General features: G+C 30.9%; 1 protein-coding gene across 1 annotated transcript; it reads left to right on the top strand.

Annotated features, from left to right (window-relative positions):
• The first annotated feature begins 2,384 nt into the window (after positions 1 to 2,384).
• On the top strand, positions 2,385 to 21,908 carry LOC130444410 (zinc finger protein 583-like). Its single transcript, XM_056779531.1, has 6 exons — positions 2,385 to 2,732; positions 2,794 to 3,000; positions 13,036 to 13,423; positions 14,343 to 14,583; positions 18,785 to 19,087; positions 21,202 to 21,908. Exons 1-5 carry the CDS (start codon positions 2,586 to 2,588, stop codon positions 19,059 to 19,061), a joined length of 1,260 nt encoding a protein of 419 aa, XP_056635509.1. The 5' UTR covers positions 2,385 to 2,585; the 3' UTR covers positions 19,062 to 19,087; positions 21,202 to 21,908.
• The last annotated feature ends 138 nt before the right edge of the window (positions 21,909 to 22,046 follow it).

The raw sequence follows: 22,046 nt of genomic DNA, 5'->3' as shown, positions 1-22,046 counted from the left end.
TAAAAAGTTAGGTTTCGATCCACTGTTTCATGTTAAACTGAAGTGTAAATTTTCCCCAGACCACCGGTAACGTTTAAGCCGAAGTTTATCAGTAAACGCCATCTATAAATCGTGAAAAAATCGGTACCTCTGGTTTAAACTGAGATTTGAGATTTAAGTTTCACGTGTAAAATTAGGTCTACTGTGTAAAACTCCTCCGTGATCTTATGTTTAAATTGAAACGTTCACACATGCACGGTTTGTTTCATTATCAACCTGATAGCCAGTGGATATAAAAGTAATTTCTGTTTAAGATAAGCACCCATATTGTTATTGCTATTTTAACTTATATTTAATTTTAACAAAATTATTATTAAAAATGCCTTTTACTCTTACAGTAGTTCTTGATAAAATGAGCAGTTCACCAGATGTTGCTCAAGTTATAAACACAATAAATCAAAAAATTATATTGTTGGCTTGTTTAATTAATTTGAGACTAGACTACAAGTTTCAAACCTAAAAATATTTCATAGATTGAGGACGTTTTTACTTATAACTAATCCTGTCGCAGGTTGAAATATCTACTATGGAAGAAACAAAAAATATAATTAAAAACAGCTTGATTCACCTTAAAAAAAAATATTTACATTCAGTCACAAACATCTGATATTGAATATAATAATAATTGATATTGATCCCAAGAGAGCTGATTAATAATGTGGTGAAGTCTTCCAGATTTGGCTCGTCTTCTAATAAGTATGGACATTTTGCTTCTTCGCATCCAAAATCAAAACAGGAACATGGCATTAAACCATCTGGAGGTGTACCAATTTCAGGATGCTTTGAAGATACATTATAAATCCAGCTGCTGACAACATAAAATTAGTATGTTGGTCATCATACTCTTCCAAAGCCAATACTGTAGAAAACAACCCTATTGTGGATAATAAACACCTTTCAACACACTTAAAAAAGGCTTCTCAATGGTTGTTTACTATCTTCAATCTAGAAGCAATAATTCTTCCAGTTCTGTATTTGAACCAGGTACTATTTTGTGATTGTTCTCGAATTATTGCCTCGATAGCTTCACTTTGCTCAGGAGTCAAAGTCAAATGCAAAATGTTACATATAGCCAGTCATTCCTCATATGATTTGCTAATGTCTGAAGAATACCAGTTGCCTAAAAATGGTGGTCAATTTCAAAGGAAATTGTTTACCATTTTTGATACAAACGGCTCCAGTAACCTACAAACTGCAGGGTTGATATCGATTTCCTGAAGTTTCGTCAATAGATTACCAAGTTCACCTTCATCCAGACAAAGAGCATGTCTCTGAGACAGAGTTTTCTTCTCAGTTTTTTTGACCAATCCATATATTGTACTCTAAGCATTTCAACATTTTTCAGTTGCTGGCCAAAGTGAAAGCTTTTTAGTAGAGGATGGTTCAAGTTCATTACCATTTGAAGGAGCATGTAAATAAAATAAAACCATGGAAATATGATTGCAGACATCTGATAAGCCAGCCATGCATGTGCAGTGGGCACTAGAAATACTAGTATCTTTTAGGATAATAATCCAAATTTTTAATGATTTTTCTCTTTTTTTTTGAAAGTGTTGAACCTGTAATAAAGAGAACAATTTAAATAAAGATGTTTTATGAATAAACAATCATTTGCAGAAAACTTTGCAAGTTAATTAAACTCTGTAAAACAATGTAAATAAATATATATTGTTTACTTTAGCAATGACAACAATGGTTTCATTGTTGACCTGCTACACCCAAAGCTCCTGAATAGAGCCAGCCTCGAACTGCTTGTAGGCTTGTAAGCTTTTATAAGCTTTGAGCTGTTGGCTAAAAACCGTGACTGAGGATTAAAAAATTCACCAGATCCATCATTGTAATATTGGGAACTTTGTACATGTCAAAGCTACATTCCTTAACAGGAATTGCATATGGGTCAATATTGTCAATAATTTCCAATTTTTGATCATATTGGCACTTTACATTATCGCTTAAGGTCTGATAATATTCACTTCGATCTATGTTGCCGAAATGATGGTAAAGAACAATGCAAAAACATAAAAGACACAATTAAAACACAAAATACGCACGTGAACAAACGGAGAATAATTCTTTTGTTTACCACCCAGGCAAAATGGTAAACTTGTCAAAGTCACGTATTCTGGAATGGTTCGTATCGAGGAAGACCGTGATTCAACAAACCTTACATTTTCCTAGTCTGAGATAAAAACGTTAGAAGAAAGCTATTTTTCTTCTACAGACCCAATACAAGCATTCGACAAACTGTGGCTTCATGGAAATAAACATCAGTGCATTTAAATTTTACACAGACTTACTCTTAAATACCCGTATTTTAACGGATTGTCTTAGTATGACATTTTTGTCCTTTTTAAGATTGTATTTTCTTATAGTATCTGATTAATAGTTATCGTAGGTGAAATTTGGAAATTATGATCGAGACTTATCGGAAATCCAGGCTGCAGCTATCTTCATATCACTTATATTTTAAAAATATAACCTCAAAGAACTGATAACCTAAGCAAAATATCCAAACAATCACAACATTATATATTATAATTGTGTGGATGAAAATGGAATTAGAAATAATTACGCTCGCCAATCAAATGTGTAGAACATGTTTACGAGAAGAAGCAGACAAAAGTATATTTGATCTACATAAACCATCTTCAACAGATTTTGCTTCAATTTTAAGATCTTTTATTCCTATTGAAGTACTAATGTAACATTTAGTTTATTATTTTAACCATTTTAATTTTTGTTCTTTATTTTAAGATAAATAACGGTGATGGATTGCCAAAACATATATGTAAAAAGTGTTTAAAAATTCTCCTCAGTTTTCAGAAGTTCAAAATAAGTACTATGGAAAATGATTTAAAATTGAGAAAAGTTTTGGAAGAAAAAGTAAAAAAGAGAGCAAATCAACAAGCTATTTACACCATTCAATCAATGGATGTTAGTATCGATGGATCAAAGGAACAGGTATTAATTAAATTGAAATTCATTAAAATAAACCGAAATTATTTTTTAAAACAATGGAAATAGTTTCCAAATGAAGGCATACTTTTTGTATTAGAAAGCTGGAAGAATTTGTATTTAACAATAAAGGAACTTTTCTTAAACATAGTTATTTCGAAATTATACTATGAAGACTTCTATGTTATTTTCAATTTTCATAATATAATACCACAAACAGGTGAAAATGCAGAATAGAAAATATTTATTTTGACTTAAACCTACATTTTTACAGTTAGGTATTTATATATACTACAGTCTAAAGACCTTATTTTCTCTAGCTATTTGTATTTCATTCTCAGTTCTATTATGTGATATTGTCATGCATATGTTTTTCAGTCAAGATAGTCATATTGTTTTTTCTGTGAAATTAAAGGTATTTAATAATTTTTGAAGATCATCTTCATTTTCGGCAAATATGGCATCATCTGCATAGCACAGGATTTGTCTCTGTCACCCATTTCTTAACCTTTTCCTTAGCACACCTTTTTATGATCTCATCCATTATTATGTTAAATAACATGGGACTAAGAGAGTCTCCTTGTCTGATACCACTGTTGAATGTTATGGTTTTTTTATTTACCATGTGTCCAAGACCGAACTTGATTTTTTTGATGGTCTGGGTGATATTGATAGGTATGTTTCTTTTGTACAATATGTGAATAACACTTTCCAGTTTAATATGATCAAAGGCTTTTGTGAGGTCAACAAAGCATAGGAATGCTAGTTTGATACATTCGATGGATTTTTCAACCAGTTGTCATAGGATAAATACAGTATCTACACAGGATTTTCCTGATCTGAATCATTGTTGCTCATCTTCTAGTGTTGTGATTGATTTAATTTTGTTGGTGATAATTTTTGTATTGAGTTGTAATATTGTAACCAGGAAATTTATGCTTCTGTAGTTAGCCGGAACTTGTTTATCTCCTTTTTGACACATGAGTATAATGGTACTGGCTCTAGAGACTTTCTGTTTTTTAAGGTCTTCAGGGCTTGGTCGGTTTCTACGTCATTCCTTATGTGCAGTATGTTGGTTTTCTTAGTTTACCTTCTTTAAATAGCAGTAGACCATACATTTGTCTTCTGATATTTGACTTGATTCACAGAGTTCGGTTATTTCTTTCTGTTGTTGTCGTATCAGTGCCTGCAGTGCTTCTGTGTGGACCCAGTAGCATAGGAGCAATGTTGCCAGCCCCAAAAAAGAGGGGGGTTGAGGGACTAGGTTAGCAACCTACCCCCCAGAAAACAGATAACTATCCCAAATGTTTATTTTGTTGAAATTGTCAGTGAATGAGCTGTTATTTTTGTGTGTTAGATATTATTTGCACTGATTAAACCACATTGAATGTTTCATTGGTAGGTATTGTTACTTCTAAGTATGTCTATGATTTTAGTTAGAATTCAGTTGATTTTAGTGAGATTATATATTTTTTAAACTTTCTGTTTACTTTTTATGCCATTTATGTCTAAGTTGGTATATAAGTATTTCATGAGTGGCCAACCTTTGCGACTGCATTTCTAAAAGTAGACTTTGCATCAATCAATTTTGCATAGTTGACTAATGCAAATACAAAAATGTTATATTTGATAATTGAAATCAGAGAATAAACTATCCAAATCCAAACAGTTAAAATCTCTCCTTTAGCTGTGCATTACATTCCAATTTCACACTTCTCATTTGTGTATATCATAACAAGAAAATCACATCTATGGAAAATGGAATTATTTTCATTGCCTACTGACTTTTTGTACCTGGTGTCCCAATAAGAATGGTTCTCGGCTATATCTCTGGAACCGTTTATAGTACAGCATCGAGAAAAAAAATTTATGCCAAAAGTGACCTCGAGAAAAACTTGGAAATTATTTACAGTTGTAGGTCCACCGCCACAGGGCTTAATTAAATACCAAAAATTATAAAATTAATAATTTACAAATTTTGCCTAATGAAGTTGCATTTAAATTATGATTATCGTATTCTTCAAGAAATTCAGTGTATATTTGATTTTACAAGTTTTAGTCTATCTCTTCAAATAAGAGGTGGGGGTGGGGGGAACTTTATTATGAAAAACGCCTGTAAGTCCAGTTCTACTTAACCTATCTATGCAAGCTTAGACTTTTTGAAGAGAGCTCCTTTCTACCAATGTAAGAGTTATAATTTCGATACAACCTAATCAGTAACGTATACGCTAGAGGGCGCTATTTATTTATTTTTTTAAATCTAGCTATTCTTGAAAAATGTTAAATGGAAACATGCAGTTTTAATTGGGGAATATAAAAGTAAACCAAATTAGCAACACAATAGCGAAAACCGCATGCCGATATCTTTTTCGTATTAAGAGATGTCCTAAGAAAAGTGTAAATTTTAAGCATTTTCCTTTAAACGTAAATTACTCCGGTTTGACTAATTGTTCTATTATTAATAGTTCCAATTATTATGTCAATATTACTTATGCTGTCACCAGGAAACTGCGTTATATAGAAATCTAAGACGGTTAAGTCTGGTGACCTGGTCCAAAAATAAAAGGCCCAATTATCTGATCATCTACAATACCACACCATACATTCACCGACCATCGCCACTGATACTGAACTTCTTCCATCCAGCGTGGATAATTTGTGACCAATATTGCATATTATGCCGGTTAACCGTACCATCACTACTAAATATAGCTTCGTCTGACCACAAAATACGTGACATTAATTGAGGGTCGTCATATAGCATATGTAGTAACCAGTTTCAATAATCCAACCTATCGTAATCACGATTAACCAATTGTTGATGATATGGATGAAATCTAAAAGAAATATAATGTCCTATTAAATATCTTTTCGGAATGATAAATAAATTATTATGTTAAAATATAACTATGCCCACAAATAATATTATGTGGGTATATTTTGTTTAAGAAACATATCTTTTTACATCATAATTTACCTGTGTCCTGTCAAAATACGTTGAACGATGGTTCTGCTTATTCCCAAGTCTCTACTTATTGCTCTAAATGCGGGTTAAATTGCACACATTCCAAAACATTTATTGTGTTTTCCTCTGAACGACCTCTATCATGTCTTCTAAATACGGGAAGATTTACATTTTCAGTCATTTTTAAACTGTGTATGAGTCGACGAAAAACTGTTTCCGGGATGATGTCTTTGGGGATATTGTAAGCCATATACCCTAGTCGCAACGGTTGCATTTCTCATACATTCAAAATAAATGCCTATCATATTAAATGCTTCTTCGTTTGTAATAATCATCTTAGATATAACTTTTAAGTAAATTTAATATCGAATTTAATGCTCACAAATCGCAATGACACGTAAATGAACAAATTACTAGGTTTATTAATTTGACACAAGACATATCTTTTTGCTTTGTTTTTTTCATGGCCCACTACTTGTTTTTATATATTTCCATTTTAACTTCCATAACGCAGTTTCCCGGTGACAGCATAAGTAATATTGACATAATAATTGGAACTATTAATAATTGAACAAGGAAAGAAAATTTTGAGGATTCAAAAAATGTTAAAATCCGTTTAGTCAAACCGGAGTAATTTATGTTTAAAGGAAAATGCTTAAAATTTACACTTTTCTTAGGATATCTCGTAATACGAAAAAGATATCGTCCGTTTTCGCTATTCTGTTGCTAATTTGGTCTACTTTTATATTTCTTGATTGAAACTGCATGTTTCCATTTAACATTTTTCAAGGATAGCTAGATTTAAAAAAATAAATAAATAGCGCCCTCTAGCGTATACGTTACTCATTAGGTTGTTTCGAAATTGTAACTCTTACATTGGTAGACAGAAGCTCTCTTCAAAAAGAATAAGTTTGCATAGATAGGTTTAGTAGAACTGGACTTATACGTATTTTTTCAATATTAATGTCCCGAGTGCATGTCAAATTGTCGATAATTTAATTTTCTCGAGTGCGCGAATGCGCACGAGAGGAAATTATGAGACAATTTGACATGCACGAGAGGGCATTTTGGCATACTATTTCCTGAGAAAAATTTAATTTAAAATAAACAATAATTGTTCCTTTTCTTAAAATATAAAATTAAAACCAAATGATGTTTATTAATCCTAGACGAAAATTTGGCACTAGTGCAAATTATCGATAATTTGCACTAGTGCAGTATTATCGCTGAAATTTGATCGTTGCTAGGTAAACATAAAATATTACAGCTTTTTGGTTGGCTTAAATTTTTCGAAGGAAATAGTCATAATAAAATTCACCTCTTATTTGAAGAGATAGACTAAAACTTGTATAATCAAATATACACTGAATTTCTTGCAGAATACGATAATCATAGTTTAAATGCCTCTTCATTAAGCAAAATTTGTAAATTATTAATTTTATAATTTTTGGTATTTAATTACTCCCTCTGGCGGTGGACCTACAACTCTGTAAATAATTTCCAAGTTTTTCTCGAGGTCACTTTTGGCATAAATAAACGGTTCCCGAGATATGGCCGAGAGCCACTCTTATTGGGACACCCGATACATTTTTCAATTCATGTATTTGTGCCACAATATTTATTTCATATAAATTTATAGTAAGTTTTGAAAATGTCAAAAGTGTTAGGAATACAGTCAACAATTATTATTATTATTATTGTTTGACAATAGTAGGCGGTTAGAAAAAACCGATGAAGCTATTGTTTTATAAATTTAAAAATGAAAGTTTTTCAGAATACTGCTCACACTTGTTAGTCTACTAAAAGTAGTGCACAATTTGATTGTTTGTAGCTGAGTGTCCAGCATCAAATCTGTTTTTGAAAATATTTGTATTTGCAGCAGTAACTGCCTCTTCTTCTAATGCATTCCATGTATATACTATAAGATTTGTCAAAAAGTTCTTCCGTGGCAACTTGCAGTTTCTTTCCTTAGATAGTTCTCTTGAATGCCCTCTTAACTGCTGTTTTGTAATCACATGGAAAATGTCCAAGTCGCAAGTGTAGATATGCGCAAGAATTTTATAGGTTTCTATTAAGTCACAGCACAATATCCTTCACAAAATATGGATTCCACACTGAATGCGCAAATTCAAGGTTTGGCCTTATATACGTTTTGTAAAGAAGTCTTATCATCTCAACTGATTGATCCTTAAAAGCTTTTTGTACCATTAATGTTGATCACAAAGAGAAGGGGACCAAGAACAGACCCTTGAGCTACTCCACTAAGAATCTCGTGCTTGGTTGACAAAGTACCATTCGCTTTCACTTGGAACTGCATAAGCTGTAGAAAGGGTGAAATTAGGGCCAAAAGATTCCCTCTTATTCCAAGATGCTCTAGTGTGTGTAACAATAATCTATGAGGGACTTTGTCCTTTTCAAAGTCCAGGTTTATGACATCCGTAGCACTCCATTGTCATAAGTAGTGGTCCACTGGTCTAGACATGCCAGAAGATTTGTTGTTGTGGATCGACCAGGCAAAAACCCATGTTGGCTTTTGGGTACAATGTCATTTTCTATTATGAAAGTTGTTAGTTCCTTTGCTATTATCTTCTCCATAACTTTACACTGATGACAAGTCAAACTAATCGGTCTATAGTTCGACGCTAGACCTTTGTCTTCTTTCTTGAATATATAATATAGGGATTACAGTTGCTTGGCGCCACATATCATGAATTCTCCCAGTTTCCATACACTCCTTAAAAATTTCTCTCATAGTCGACGTTATGGACTTTACACAACGTTTTAAAAATATTGTAGCTATTTGTTCTGGGCCTGGGCTGAAATGGTTTTTCAAGTTGTTAATGGCTTCTTCTACTCTAATTATGGTAATAATGCTGGTAATTACTCTTCTGTTGTCAGGCAAACTAGGCAATGCATTAAGATTCTTGTTATTAGTAAATGTCTGCTCAAATTGGTCTGCAAATGCTTCAGCTACTTGTTCGCAATCACTTACCACTTTTCCTGAGACTGGATCTTTTAATGTTATGGAAGTTACCTTTGACATTTAGTACTGATTACTACTAAAACCGAAATTTTGATCTGAAAATTTGTTTGACTCTAGGTTTAATGGAAATTGTATTTTTATGAATTTGGTTTTCAATTAAGATATGTTTCGTTATCTGCACTTCTACAACTATGCAGTGGAAGTGTTCTCAAAACAGATAAAAATCAATATCTAAATTACAATTAACATTCTGTGTGGATCTTTGGCTTGAATTGGAATAAGTTTTGATTCGTTTACTCTAATTCCTTAATTTGTTATACTTTGAATAATTATATTTCTATAATTTTCACATTTTTTGTTTAAAAATTGACAATTCAGCAACTGTCAATATAAAAGATCTTTAATATAATACAAGTCTCTTTAACTAACCTGCAAAATACTTTTTATATGAACACTGGTCGAAGCAGTCTGATTCTGGATGCTTCAAATCTGTCCATTAAGGTCTGGGATGGAAAAATTTCAAGATTGGTTATCCATAAAATATGGGAGTTTCATTTTCAAGAGTTTGGCTTTAATCTGTATAATAGTCATAACTGTTAAGAGATGGTTATTAAAACCTTGATTTCTGTTACATTGAAAAGTTCTTGGTTAAATAAAATTTCTGTTGAATCGATTTCCCGATTGTAGCTAAGATTTGAGGTTGAGTTGATTCGTTTAGTGGACTGTATTTTACAAAAGTCTGATGTCTCGATTGCATTTGGTATTCCGATTGATTAATTCTAGTTGAGAGTATAATTTAATGTTTTAACTTAATCTTAATTTTTATTTCTCTTTTTCAACTTCTCTTGTACAATAACAACCTTTTGATCGGAACCATTATAAAAAAAATTATCTTATAAAATGCATATTTCATAGGCGGGTGCTTATTAAAATTACACATTAAACAAAATCAAATTAAATTATACAAAATAAACCTAACAGTCTGTCTTTTGGATTTGGTCTAATTACTGAAGAATGATTTTGCTGGTTATTTTCAAATTGTGGTTCTAGCCTTTGTTTAAAATTTTAGCTCATTGATGTTATGAATTGGGGGTTCAGCTCAATCTAAAGGAACCTTGAGATGACCTTTGAGATTATCTATAACGTTCAGACACTAATTTATAGCATTTCCTATTCTTTTACAAAAATTACATTGTTGGCTGAATTTTGATTAGGTCCACGGATAAGTAAATTATTTGCATTACTATACCTCGAAGTTTGTAGCTTTCATAGTGAAATTCTCTTTTCATTCGTAAAATAGGGCACTCATTGATCACTAGCTCTAACATTTTGGCCAATTTTTGGATCAATACCATTTAATAAGGTATTTGAAGTTATGTTCTTTGTTGAAATTATTGTCCTCCCTAGGATGTAATTTCGAATGGTCGAAAGCTAAAAATATATGGTACGTTATAACTCAAACGTTGATAAAGATAAACAAGTAAACAAAAAATTGTGAAAGTAGAAGTAAACCAATAGTCAGATAGTGTAACAATTTAAATTTCTATACATGTATATACAGGGTGTTTCGGAATAGCATTCCAATCTCTCGGGAAATGATTCTATAAATAAATTAAATAAAAAAAGTTGGTATAACACAACTTCCAACAACGACTGGTAAGCGAGTTATAGTGAGCGATAGATTTCGCCCGGATTCCTGATCCACTAATAGGAAGCCAAATTGAATGTCTCGGGTCTAAGATTGGCAATTATTAAAAATATAGTTCAAAGTTAAAATATTATCCATAACGAAACACTTGCCTACATCATTTTTGTTTTTATTTTCATTCATTAAAATACAGATATTTTCAACTTGCATTTACTTTTTATTGAGGTTGTACACATCATTCTCTTTAGAATTAAGTTTTCTGTAAGTTTTATTTGAAAGTTTAATTTATTTATTAGGCATTTAACGAAGTTATTTCACTCCAAACGTAAAAAAGTGTATTTTGTAGTTGAGTTTTTTGTATTTTACGTCAGTTAACGTGAATACTATTGCAGTTACAGATCTGAGACCTATTTTAATCAATATTTCAGATCAAAATACGTATAGACCAAACAAATTTGCATGACAATTTCAGACCTGAGACATTTCTATTATTGGTGGATCAGGGATCCGGACGAAATCTATTGTTTACGAAGCGTTTTTGGAAGTTTTGTTATACCAACTTTTTTTCTTATATTTCCCGAGACATTGGATTGCTATTCCGAAACACCCTGTATAAATAAATAGGATACACTTCATCTAAGACAAACTATATAACAAACAAAAAAGAACATTGTATAAAACAGAAGAACAATGAAAAAGTTATTTAAAGTAACCAATACATACACATATAAGTAAAAACATATGTTAACAATATACCTTTTTAAATAATTAGACGTCAGTCAAAAGATAATATACATATATACAAATTCTGCACGAAATATAATTCTCCTGTTAACAAACGTCTATTAGTGAATGAATACTTCTAATGTTAACAAAAGCATGAACGGTAAAAACTGTTGGAATTATTCTAATTACCATCAAGTACTAGTCCGGTCAGTACGTGTCAGATGGTTATAATGCACCCCGAGATTGGCCACATGTTTACGGTTATTAACTGTATCATTCAATTTTATGTATATCATTTCGCTGATGGTTCTTTTTGCATATTTATGTTTTTTATCCAAAATTTTCACAAAATCAAAATTAAACTTGTGACCATCAGTGAAATGATTAATTAATTATTCTACGAGATGTGTTTGCGATACTTTTTGATCTGTGAATAGTTTTCTAATAGCTGAATACATTAATGCATCTCAAGTTTGTAGTCTAAAAACAAAAATCTGAGTATTAATTTGCTGCCTAGGAATTGATTTTTTGTGAAATTATTACATAATATACCTTATTTTTAAACTAGGAGGACCATTTTAGGAAACCCGAACTAAAAATCACTAAAAAAGTTACTAGATTGGAAGCGATGACATAAAATACTAATCATACTAAAATTATACAGTCTGAAAATAATGAACCACATACTAAATAATAATTAACGTAGAAGACACACCGTGAAAGAAACATTGCATATTGACAACGATACAAAAATTCAACGAATTGTCAAATTAAATCTATAAAGAACTTCAAGATCGGTGACTGCGTTTGTAAGAATGTTAATAAAAGTTGTCAGACTTGGTGGCACATACGATACACATACAATAGTTATACTGAAATTTTTCTTTGGCCATTCAGATTAGGTTGGAATTGTACGTATTTACTGGGTTTTGTGTCTAATATTTTTTGTGCTCAGCGGCAATTATAGAGTTGACCTAACTGTTATTATTTTCTTTTAAAATATTGTATTTCCTATTATGAAATCATAATGCCATAGCTATATGTAAATCGAAATAAAAAAGAAACAGGTTTGGAATACTTTGGTTTCAAAGAAAAATACTTGGCGAAGCAGTGGATAGGATCCTTTGGTCGAGAGGATAAAATTAATTCAAAATATGGTAAATGAATGCTGCAAATCACAAAATAACCACAATTTCTGTTTTTTTTCCAATAATTATACTTATTTTATGTTGTTGTCAATTCACTTACAGAATTATTAACAACAACAGTCTAGTTGGAAATATTTAGATACGATACCCCTTATTTGTGTGCTATTTAATTTTTAGCACTTGTTTGTTCCATTCATTTCGTAGAGGATAGTTCCATATAATGCAAAGTGTCTATGATTAAAATATTGTTTATTTACCTATATATGATTTATGAAGTATTTAAGTCTGCATCAAGATATGACTGTGGGGAACTATCAAATTTTTACGAGTTATAAATTATTTAAATATTCACAGTTTTCAAGGAGTATATATTATTAATTTTTTGTTTCAAGAGGAAGGAAATATTTTACAATAATTACAAATTTTGGCATAATTCTTTCATCAAAATGTTGGGTGCTACTTTTTAGATTTGTTCATTTTCAATCAAGAGGCACATTTTATTTTAGAAAATAATGAACCATTTTGCAAAAAAATAGTAGCATGTAAGTTGTTTATTTTTTTGATTTTTCAGATTGTAAGTGATATAATACCTTTGGGACAAACTTTTGAAGTAATCTCTGCTGTTGTTATTGATAACACTAAATCCCCACCTGTGCCAAAAGAATCAATAGAGAACAAAAATATGAACAATGATACTCTGAGTACAGATGATCTCACTTTTGTAACAGATTCGGATTCTTCTGAATATGATAATGACAGTTGTAAATCAGGCGAAAATATGCATTTGAAGGTTAAAACTGGCTGGAAATGCAATATTTGTGAGAAAGTTTTAGGTTCAAAGGGAAATCTTAATCAGCATATGTCAATACATGGTAAAAATCGACCTTACTCGTGTAATGTCTGTGATAAAAAGTTTACTAGGGCTGATCATGTTTTAATACATAAAAGGATTCATACAGGTAAATTAAAGTTAGTGTTTCAAAGAAATATTTTAAGGCATATCCATTGATAAGCAATAAGACATTAAAATAAGAATTCTTGTTAATTATTTCCACATTTCTTATTCCTGGTTCCAACTTTTTATTTATGTTGTCGTCAGATGTAACCCGCAACAATTGCGGTTGATTTCATCATCCTAGTTCATTCCCAGCTGTGATGCCACCACCCCCGTTCAAAAAACTTGTCGCCGGTGATCAACGAAATGAAGACCCATGTAAAGCTGTAAATTTCATGTAAATGCGCTATAATAATGGATTATTACTTAATTTTGACGTGACGAAACATGGATGCATCTTTACAACTCCGAATTGTTGGCCACGGCTTTTACAATTTAGATTTCTTACATGGTTATTAGACCTACTACCGCGGTTTCTTGGATCGAGTTAAGATTCAGTATAGACGCAAAAGACTTTTCCAACCGAGAGGTTTTGCTATCAGCAGAAACTGATGGAGATTAACTGGAAAATACTTAAATATTCTCATATTTGGTCCTTTCAAGAAGCACCTGGGAAGCAAGAAATGTTTTTTGCTGAATAAATTTTGTTTATAACCTCGTCTATATTTGAGTGATCTAGTAAAAATAATAGTTACGTGCTGCATTGGAGCAGCTGATCAGTACTTGGAAAATCATTTTTTTCACCGCTTTTAGAGGGGTGCAAGTAGAAAGTTTGACATAATTAGATAGTACAAATTAAAATAATGGTACTCAGTGCATGATTTAATTCAAAGCTTCCAATTTCTGCCTGAAGTAAAGGTTTTCTGAGAGCACGGTTTATTCTTTTTTTTTCTCTCTTTTGTACATAATTTAATCTATCACTTCACGGATTAACATATTTTAGAGAATTGTTGAATTTACAAGCTTTTGAGTTTTATTTATAGGGGAACGGCCACATAAATGTCTGATATGTAAAAAAACGTTTATTCAATATGCTACGTTAAAGGCGCATTTAGGTACTCACAGTAATGAGAAACCGCACATGTGTACGGTGTGTGGAAAGTCATTTAAACAAGCTGCTTCTTTATCTAGTCATAATCGAATTCATACGGGAGAAGTGCCGTTTGTTTGTGAATTGTGTGGTAAAGGATTCAGAACTGGTGGAACTCTAAGCATACATATGAGGTAAGATTAATAATAGTAGTTACCCAGCTCAATCATATTTATCTAAAATTTTTTTCAAAACCAAATTATTTTTTATTATTCCTTGATTCAGTAAATAAATAAACCAATGATAGTAATTTTATCGAGTTTCAAATCATTTTAAACTGGTATCTGTATGTTAACGAGCTACTGTACAAGCTTAGGTAATCAGTAACATGCGAGCTATGTTTCTGTGTCTCACGTGATTTTGGAACTATCTTTACCTAAATAAATTTGGCACGACCATTTGGTCTATATATGATAGTAATAGATTAGTGACTCTTCCATTGTTAGTAATCTTACGAGAAAATTTTCTTTGTTTTGTATACTGCGTTGAAAAACGACTGCAAAAGTCTTTTGTTTACTTGTATGAATCTGTTAACATTCGTATAAGAAGTTTTCAGACATCACTTCAGTTATTTATCTATTAGTCTCACTTCGATCTTTCAACACGAATTCGCGGACTTCTCCAAATTTTTGTGTATGATAGTATTTAGGTGTGCTCCACCTTCACGTTCGTCTGTATACGACGACACCTTTTCACTATGGCACATAATACTGCAGATTCGCCGAATCTAATCTTTGTGAATTTGCGGAGGAGATACTAGATAGTAATGTCGCTTTTTATTTTATTTGTAATAACTAATGTAATCACCCTCGTTATTAACAACACTTTCCTATCAAGTGTGCAAATTTTCAATGCCGGACCGATAAAAATCAATTGGTGTGTGAGTTACAAAACCCGAGAAAATCATACATAATACAAATTTTCAAGAAAAAGTAATTATTGAAATAAATGGAAATCCGACGATGCGATATCACTCCATGATTCGTCTTACACAGTCCCTTTTTATGTTGCCGAAGCTTTTTCTATAGACAGACGAATAAAAGCATCTTCTTTAACAGTTTTCACAGGTTTCAGCGCTCAGTCAAATACTCAGAAGCGCCTTTGTCTTTTATGTTTTAGAATTATCATATAAAAATCATTTTTTGTATCCAATAAAGCCGATGAAGCAATACGTTGCATGTGATAAATAGGCTGGCTTTGTTATCTTTGTACATATTATGGGGGACCCAATCATTTGTTCTGCTCATTTTTTCAACAAAACCAAATGATTGGTCGACCGAGGTTGGTTAAGCGCGTTTGAAGGTTTCATGATTGTGTGACATGGATTTCCTTCCAATTCTGCCCTCAGCACGTAATGATCTAATGTTTATCTTCCTGATCTAAATTTCGAGAATCATTCTTTGTGCATTTACGAATGTCTAATGCAGTAGTAAACATCGCAAATGTTTCTGATAGCAACTGTTGCGTTATTCCCCTTTCGAAACTCAAAAAGCATATAATGCAGAATATGCTCTTCTGGTATTTAACTGGTCATTCCATCCCAAATTGCCGAAACAAGTCACAATAACCTTAAAATATCTATTACAACAATTAAAAGTACTCAACGAGCTGAGAAATGACAATTAAATATATACATGCGCAAAAACGACTTCATTATCCGATCCCCATAATATATATTTGATATTATTCTGCGGAAATGTGACGAGAATTTCCATTTCCACAAGAGAAAGTATGTTCTGTTATGTTTCTTCATTATTTGTGCTTAACTTGGGACCATGAATTTCTAACTGTTATTTAATTAATATCACTCACATAATATTAAAATTATTTTAATAAATAGAAATAGGGTCCTTGGAATTTCCAATTCAAATTATTAAAAAATCTAGGAATAGGTACTGGACAAATTTTTCTATTAAAATAACATAAAAGTTTGTGTTTTTGGGTTATTTTCGTGAAATTTTAGATTAAAAATAAGTTAGTGTCTTCATTATAACTGCAACGTTACATTTGAGTATTTTTTCTATATTCTATGTTTCATAATTATTTCGCCAAAAAAAAAAAAAAAATAAAACTGCATTAATGAACCAAAATATCAAAAAACATACATTCAATTATAAAGATTTAAAAATTCTTGAATTGGAATCAAATACACGAAAAGAGAATTTTCCCATACATGGGAACGAGAAAACTATCAATGATAAATAAAGACAATCTAAGTTAAATTTATAATTCTGTTTTATAAATTTTAATGTAACTGCGCATAATTGAATTGATGGCTGACACTCATAAATTTTTATCCTTATTTTGATATTCATGTTGTAGATTTATAGAATTATGTAAATTGCCAATGTCAAGTTATATTTTGATAAAGACCGCAGTGGTCGAAACGACAATTTTGAATGTGTTTTAAAAACTAATTTTCAATAAAAACAAAGGAAATAAAGAAATTTTTACAATTAAACTAACAAAATCTTCAATTGAAATATTGAAGTAAAATAGAAAATTATCAATTTCAGTATATGGAAGGGATAAAATTATATCATCTGCATATTTTTTATCCCTTTTATATGATTAAATTGATAAGTATTATTTTAGTTTAGATCCTGAAATGTAATTTACTCTAGAAAGAAAATGATGAACAATCATTACACTTTTTCTTGACAGTAAAATTAGAAATCTTAATCTACTGGTGTAGGAGAACAATAAGTTCTGGCAGATATATCAATTATCATTCATATCACCCACATAACACTAAGAATAGTTTAATGAAACAAATGAAATAGAATCCTTAAACTTTCGAATCCAATATTTCACGAAAAGAACTTAAAAATACTTTACAAACTTTTTTATGAAAACTCATATCCTTTATATCTTTTGAAAAGAATTTTATGTAATAAATATGATAGTGACAAACGGATGTGTTCAAGCGATTTTCTCAACAAGCTTCCATTTAATTATAAATTTATTCCATTATCAGCTTTTAAAATTTTATAATTAGGCAATCTAAGAAAACAGCTTATTTATGTCAAACTAACGGCCGTGGGCTAAAACATTGATTTTCTTATATGTACCCAGGTTAGCTTTTCTTGTTTTTTTCCGGAATTGAAACTGAGTGAAAATGAGTATGTTTGCAGTTTTTTAAAGAGTATGCAAGTGAGCTTTCAAGCAATTTAAAAGGAGTTATTAAATGAAAATAGCTTTAGTCAGAATCCTGCTCATTTTCCACAAGTTTCCAATACTCTTGCGTTTTAGATTATATTTATGGCTTGCCTACATTGAGCAAAAGACTGCATACTAGAAAAAACCGACAGTCACGTTTCCAGGAGGAAATTTCGCACTTGTTTCATTCTTAGTTGTCATTGACGACTTTCTTGTATCTATGTATGTAAAGCATTTCTAAAAGTTCTCTTTTTCGATTGCGTTCAAAGAATTTTTGAATTTTTATAATTCAATGTATGTTTTTCTTATACTGTATGGTTTGTCAATGCAGTTTTTTTACACATGTGAACCATTTCTAAAATTCTCTTTTTTGTATTGGAATCCGATTAAAAAATTTTTGAATTTTTATAATTGAATTCATGTTTTGTTTTAATATTCCAAGCTTTGTTAATGCAGTTTTATTTATTTTTTTATCGTATTGATGCTTTTTTCATATATTTTATATGTACCAAGATATCTCCCCTTTGTAAACAGATTCACAATTACTTCTTTTGTTTTAAATATTTTTGATTTCAGTTTAGTGAAATATTTGGATAATGTATCATGTCCATTGTGACTTATAGTAATATTGTACTTATAGCAAGAGAAGGGCAAGGGAAGGTGTTTTGATGTTTAGCTTCAGTTTTGTTCCTTAGTTGAATATTGTATTTGTTTATTCATCATTTTTTCACGATAATTATACTCTTGTAATAAAATGTCTGTTTTCTGAATAGCTAAGCACCTAAAATCAAGATCTGATAGTTGGATAACTTCATAAGCCAATATAATACTCAGTGATCTTATTGGTTACACTGGATAACATGTGAACATATTTTTATAAAGACCAAAATAGGTCGAAATGGGAATTGTTTACCTGTTTTAAAAACCAATTTTCAATCACTAGAGACCTAAAAACAATACACATAATTTTTCCTGTATTCTATGATGTTTTGATATATCGGGCTAGTTATCTGGAATTATTTATACAATTTTATTTAAATAATCGACTGAAATCACTATTTTTTTGCTTTATATTTGTTTCAAAGATTGAGGGACTGAGCAGTAGGCACATTTCTTACTTTTTGGACCAATATTTATGAAAATTCATGACATGACAATGAATTACAGTTTTTGTAGGTTCCATTTGAATGAGCGTCCCTATATTTGTATCTATTGCGACAAAACATTTGTCACTAGCTCTCATTTGAGAGTCCATCATAAATCTCACACTGGGGAAAAGTCACATATTTGCATTATATGTCACAAAGCGTTTACTCGAAGTGAACATTTAAAATCTCATTTGGTCATTCATAGTGGTAGAAAACCGTACCAGTGTATTATGTGTCCTAGGAAGTATACTCAAAGTAGTCACTTGAGAAGACATGTCAAAACAGTTCATGAAAATAAGATATGAAAAAATTGGTTCATTGGAACATTTGGGTGAGTAAAATATATTATATATCGGCATATTAGTCAACAAAAAGTATGTATGTAAGTTTATTTTTCAACGAAAATAAATACAATAATACCAATAATGGTTTATTTAAAGTTGAGAGTTTAAAAGTCTGGATTTATTTAATACCGCCCGAGATCCATTCCAAATAGGTACTAAGTCATCAGCACCGATTATGTAGAAGGGCGGCCGGCTTTTTTGACAAAATGCTACTGATTGGAGTGACTTTTGACGACAAAGAGTTGATGTGTTTATAAAATGGAGCAAGGGTTTTTTCGTGGTTTATCAGACAACTTGCCTCAAATAGATTCTCTAGTAATAGCTATTTATTTTGCCACAAATAATGGTTTTATGACTGCTACAATCCGCGGCATGATCCAGATGATGATAGATCTTGAAACTTTGAATTTTGAGGTACCAAGTGTTGAAGTTTAAACAAATATATTACATTTAGTTTGGAGCAAATTCGACTTCGAATTTATTGGACTTATGGTGTTTGAGTTTGAGTTTTTCATCACAAAATAGTTAAAACGCGATAGGGAAATATTATTGTTTTCTAAAAGTTATAGTACCCCCTAGATTATATTAATTTAATTTAATTAGTCTGATAACTAGAAAAAAACCAACTATCATGAAAAATGTAGTTTTGTAAATGTTTTTTTAAAAAAGAGAATATGTCATGAGAATCAGACTGTTTATTTTTACTTGAATAAAATAGTCTAATCAAATTTGCTCTATGTTAAATGTGAGGTTTGAAAATTATTAGTCCTGAAAAATCGGTGGTGCCCCTTTCTTTTAACAATATTCAGGTTAGATCCCGTAAAGACGCCACGTCAATGCAAAAAAACAAGCCACAAACAAAAAAATCACAAGTAAAACAACTAAATTATTATTACAATAATACAAGCTACCCTGTATCGTAAGTTTTAAGTTTTGAATATATTATTCAAAAAATGATATATACAGTCAATTGGGCAAGTTATGTGGATGTAGTCCACTCAAATAAATATAAATAATGTCAGTAAATTGCGAAGTTGTTTATTCTATTTAATTATTACTATGATCAGGCGTGTCAAATGGCAAATCATTTTAATGGACAACTAATTTGAATTCCCTGCACTAACGAGCATTGTTGTATTGATTTTCCTCATTAATTATTTCGAACTTAACAATAATTTATTTTGAACTTTCTATGAAATATGAATCTAACATTTCAAATTCCAGCAAGAGTTGACTTTTGTATTTCATAAATAACAATTTAATGTGTCTCAAATAAAGAAATCTAAAGTTGTAGAATCCGTTGCTTCGGATAGGTATACCAATCAAATTCTCTCTTTTCGTATATCCACCTAAACATGAATCACTTTTTTATTCACAATTAGATGGAACAAAACCAAATCATTAAACCATTTTTTTTCGTCTTTCGTCATCACTTTATGTGAATTTAATCATCAATTTTTGTTTGTTTTCATGATTCTTGACAGATTCTTCAACAAGATGCCGGTGAAGTTCAGCAGGAAAAAAGTTGTTACTTTTAAAAACGGGATAACTGCGCGAATTTCATAGCGGGATTACTTAAATTAAAAATGAACCTTGTACATTACCTTCTGTATCAGTTATAAGAATATGAATAGTTTATTCAAGCGTACAGATTGATAGCTAAGTTTTATTTAAAAAATAATGGACCAATAATGGAATTTCCAGACGGTAGTTTTGGTTGCATTCACATTTTCATATATAAAACTGATAATCAATTTCAATTACAAATTATTCAGTTCGCTAAATAGTTTTTTCTAGGGATAAGTCGCATTTGAGATATAATAAACAGAACAAAAAATAATTTGTGTCAATTAGAGTTCATTCTTAAAATCAGGCGAATTACACCAGAACCCAGCCAAACTTCATCGATCCTATGGAATAAATAATTTTAATAGTACAATAAATTTTTTTTTATTCGAATAAAGAAAAGTTTAAAGTTATTATATATAAATATACATAAGTATATTTGTCATTATTGAAATTTACTCGATACTAGATTTTATAAAATTCGGTTTGGAATAAGTTTTTAAAATCTAAACATTTGTATATTAAACTATTTTAGGTGTAAGACAACAGGAGCTACATCATTTAATGATAAGACTTAAAATCAGTACTGTTACTTTAAACACACATGAAAATATTGGGACTGCAATTATCAAAATATTTCATTCGGTATATTGAAGAAAAGGGCGTTAGCATTAAATTAACTCATCTGAACCTTATCGTTCGAGTAAAAATTAATATAATTTCTTATTATATCCCCCATTAAGGTTTCCTAATGGCTAATTTGCTGTAAAAAAGAAACTATAAGTAATAAAATTATATTCGAATCAAATGAGGAATTTTATCTCTTCCACAAAATTTAACCCTTCAACAAGAAAATGGTCAACGGGAAGTCAAAGACATAACCAGAGATAAATTATGTAAACACTTACCAGTTATATTAAATACCACTACAATTCAACGCCTGAAATTAACAGGTCATATTTGTCAATTAATTAATATTTAATTTTAATTAATCAATATTCTGAAATCATATTATTAATATTGTATCTCAATATACAGGGCACAATAACAAAGGCGTTATCAGCTTAAGACTCAGGGGGGGTAAAGGGGCAATATTATGGAGGATAAAAAATATGAACGCCTGGTTCAGTCGAGAGCATGAAGCTACACTTTGGAAGTCTTTGCCTCGATGACGATTGTAATTAAATTTCATCTTTAAATGTTATGCATCGTCCGCAAAGGTCGCGGAAAGGGACCAACAGTTTTCAGTCAATTCTTCTTTTCGGTTGATAACATGTGTGCCCGTCCAACATATCGCCCGATATAATTTTCAATGCAGAGGAACTTGGTCTAGGTAGCTTACTCTTATGAACACTTACAGATAGCATTGTCCACAAAACC

The sequence above is a fragment of the Diorhabda sublineata genome, chromosome 5 (genome assembly GCF_026230105.1).
Source record: "Diorhabda sublineata isolate icDioSubl1.1 chromosome 5, icDioSubl1.1, whole genome shotgun sequence".
Lineage (NCBI taxonomy): Eukaryota > Metazoa > Arthropoda > Insecta > Coleoptera > Chrysomelidae > Diorhabda > Diorhabda sublineata.
Note: the sequence above shows the minus strand (reverse complement) of the source record. Positions and strands in the feature narration are given on the sequence as shown.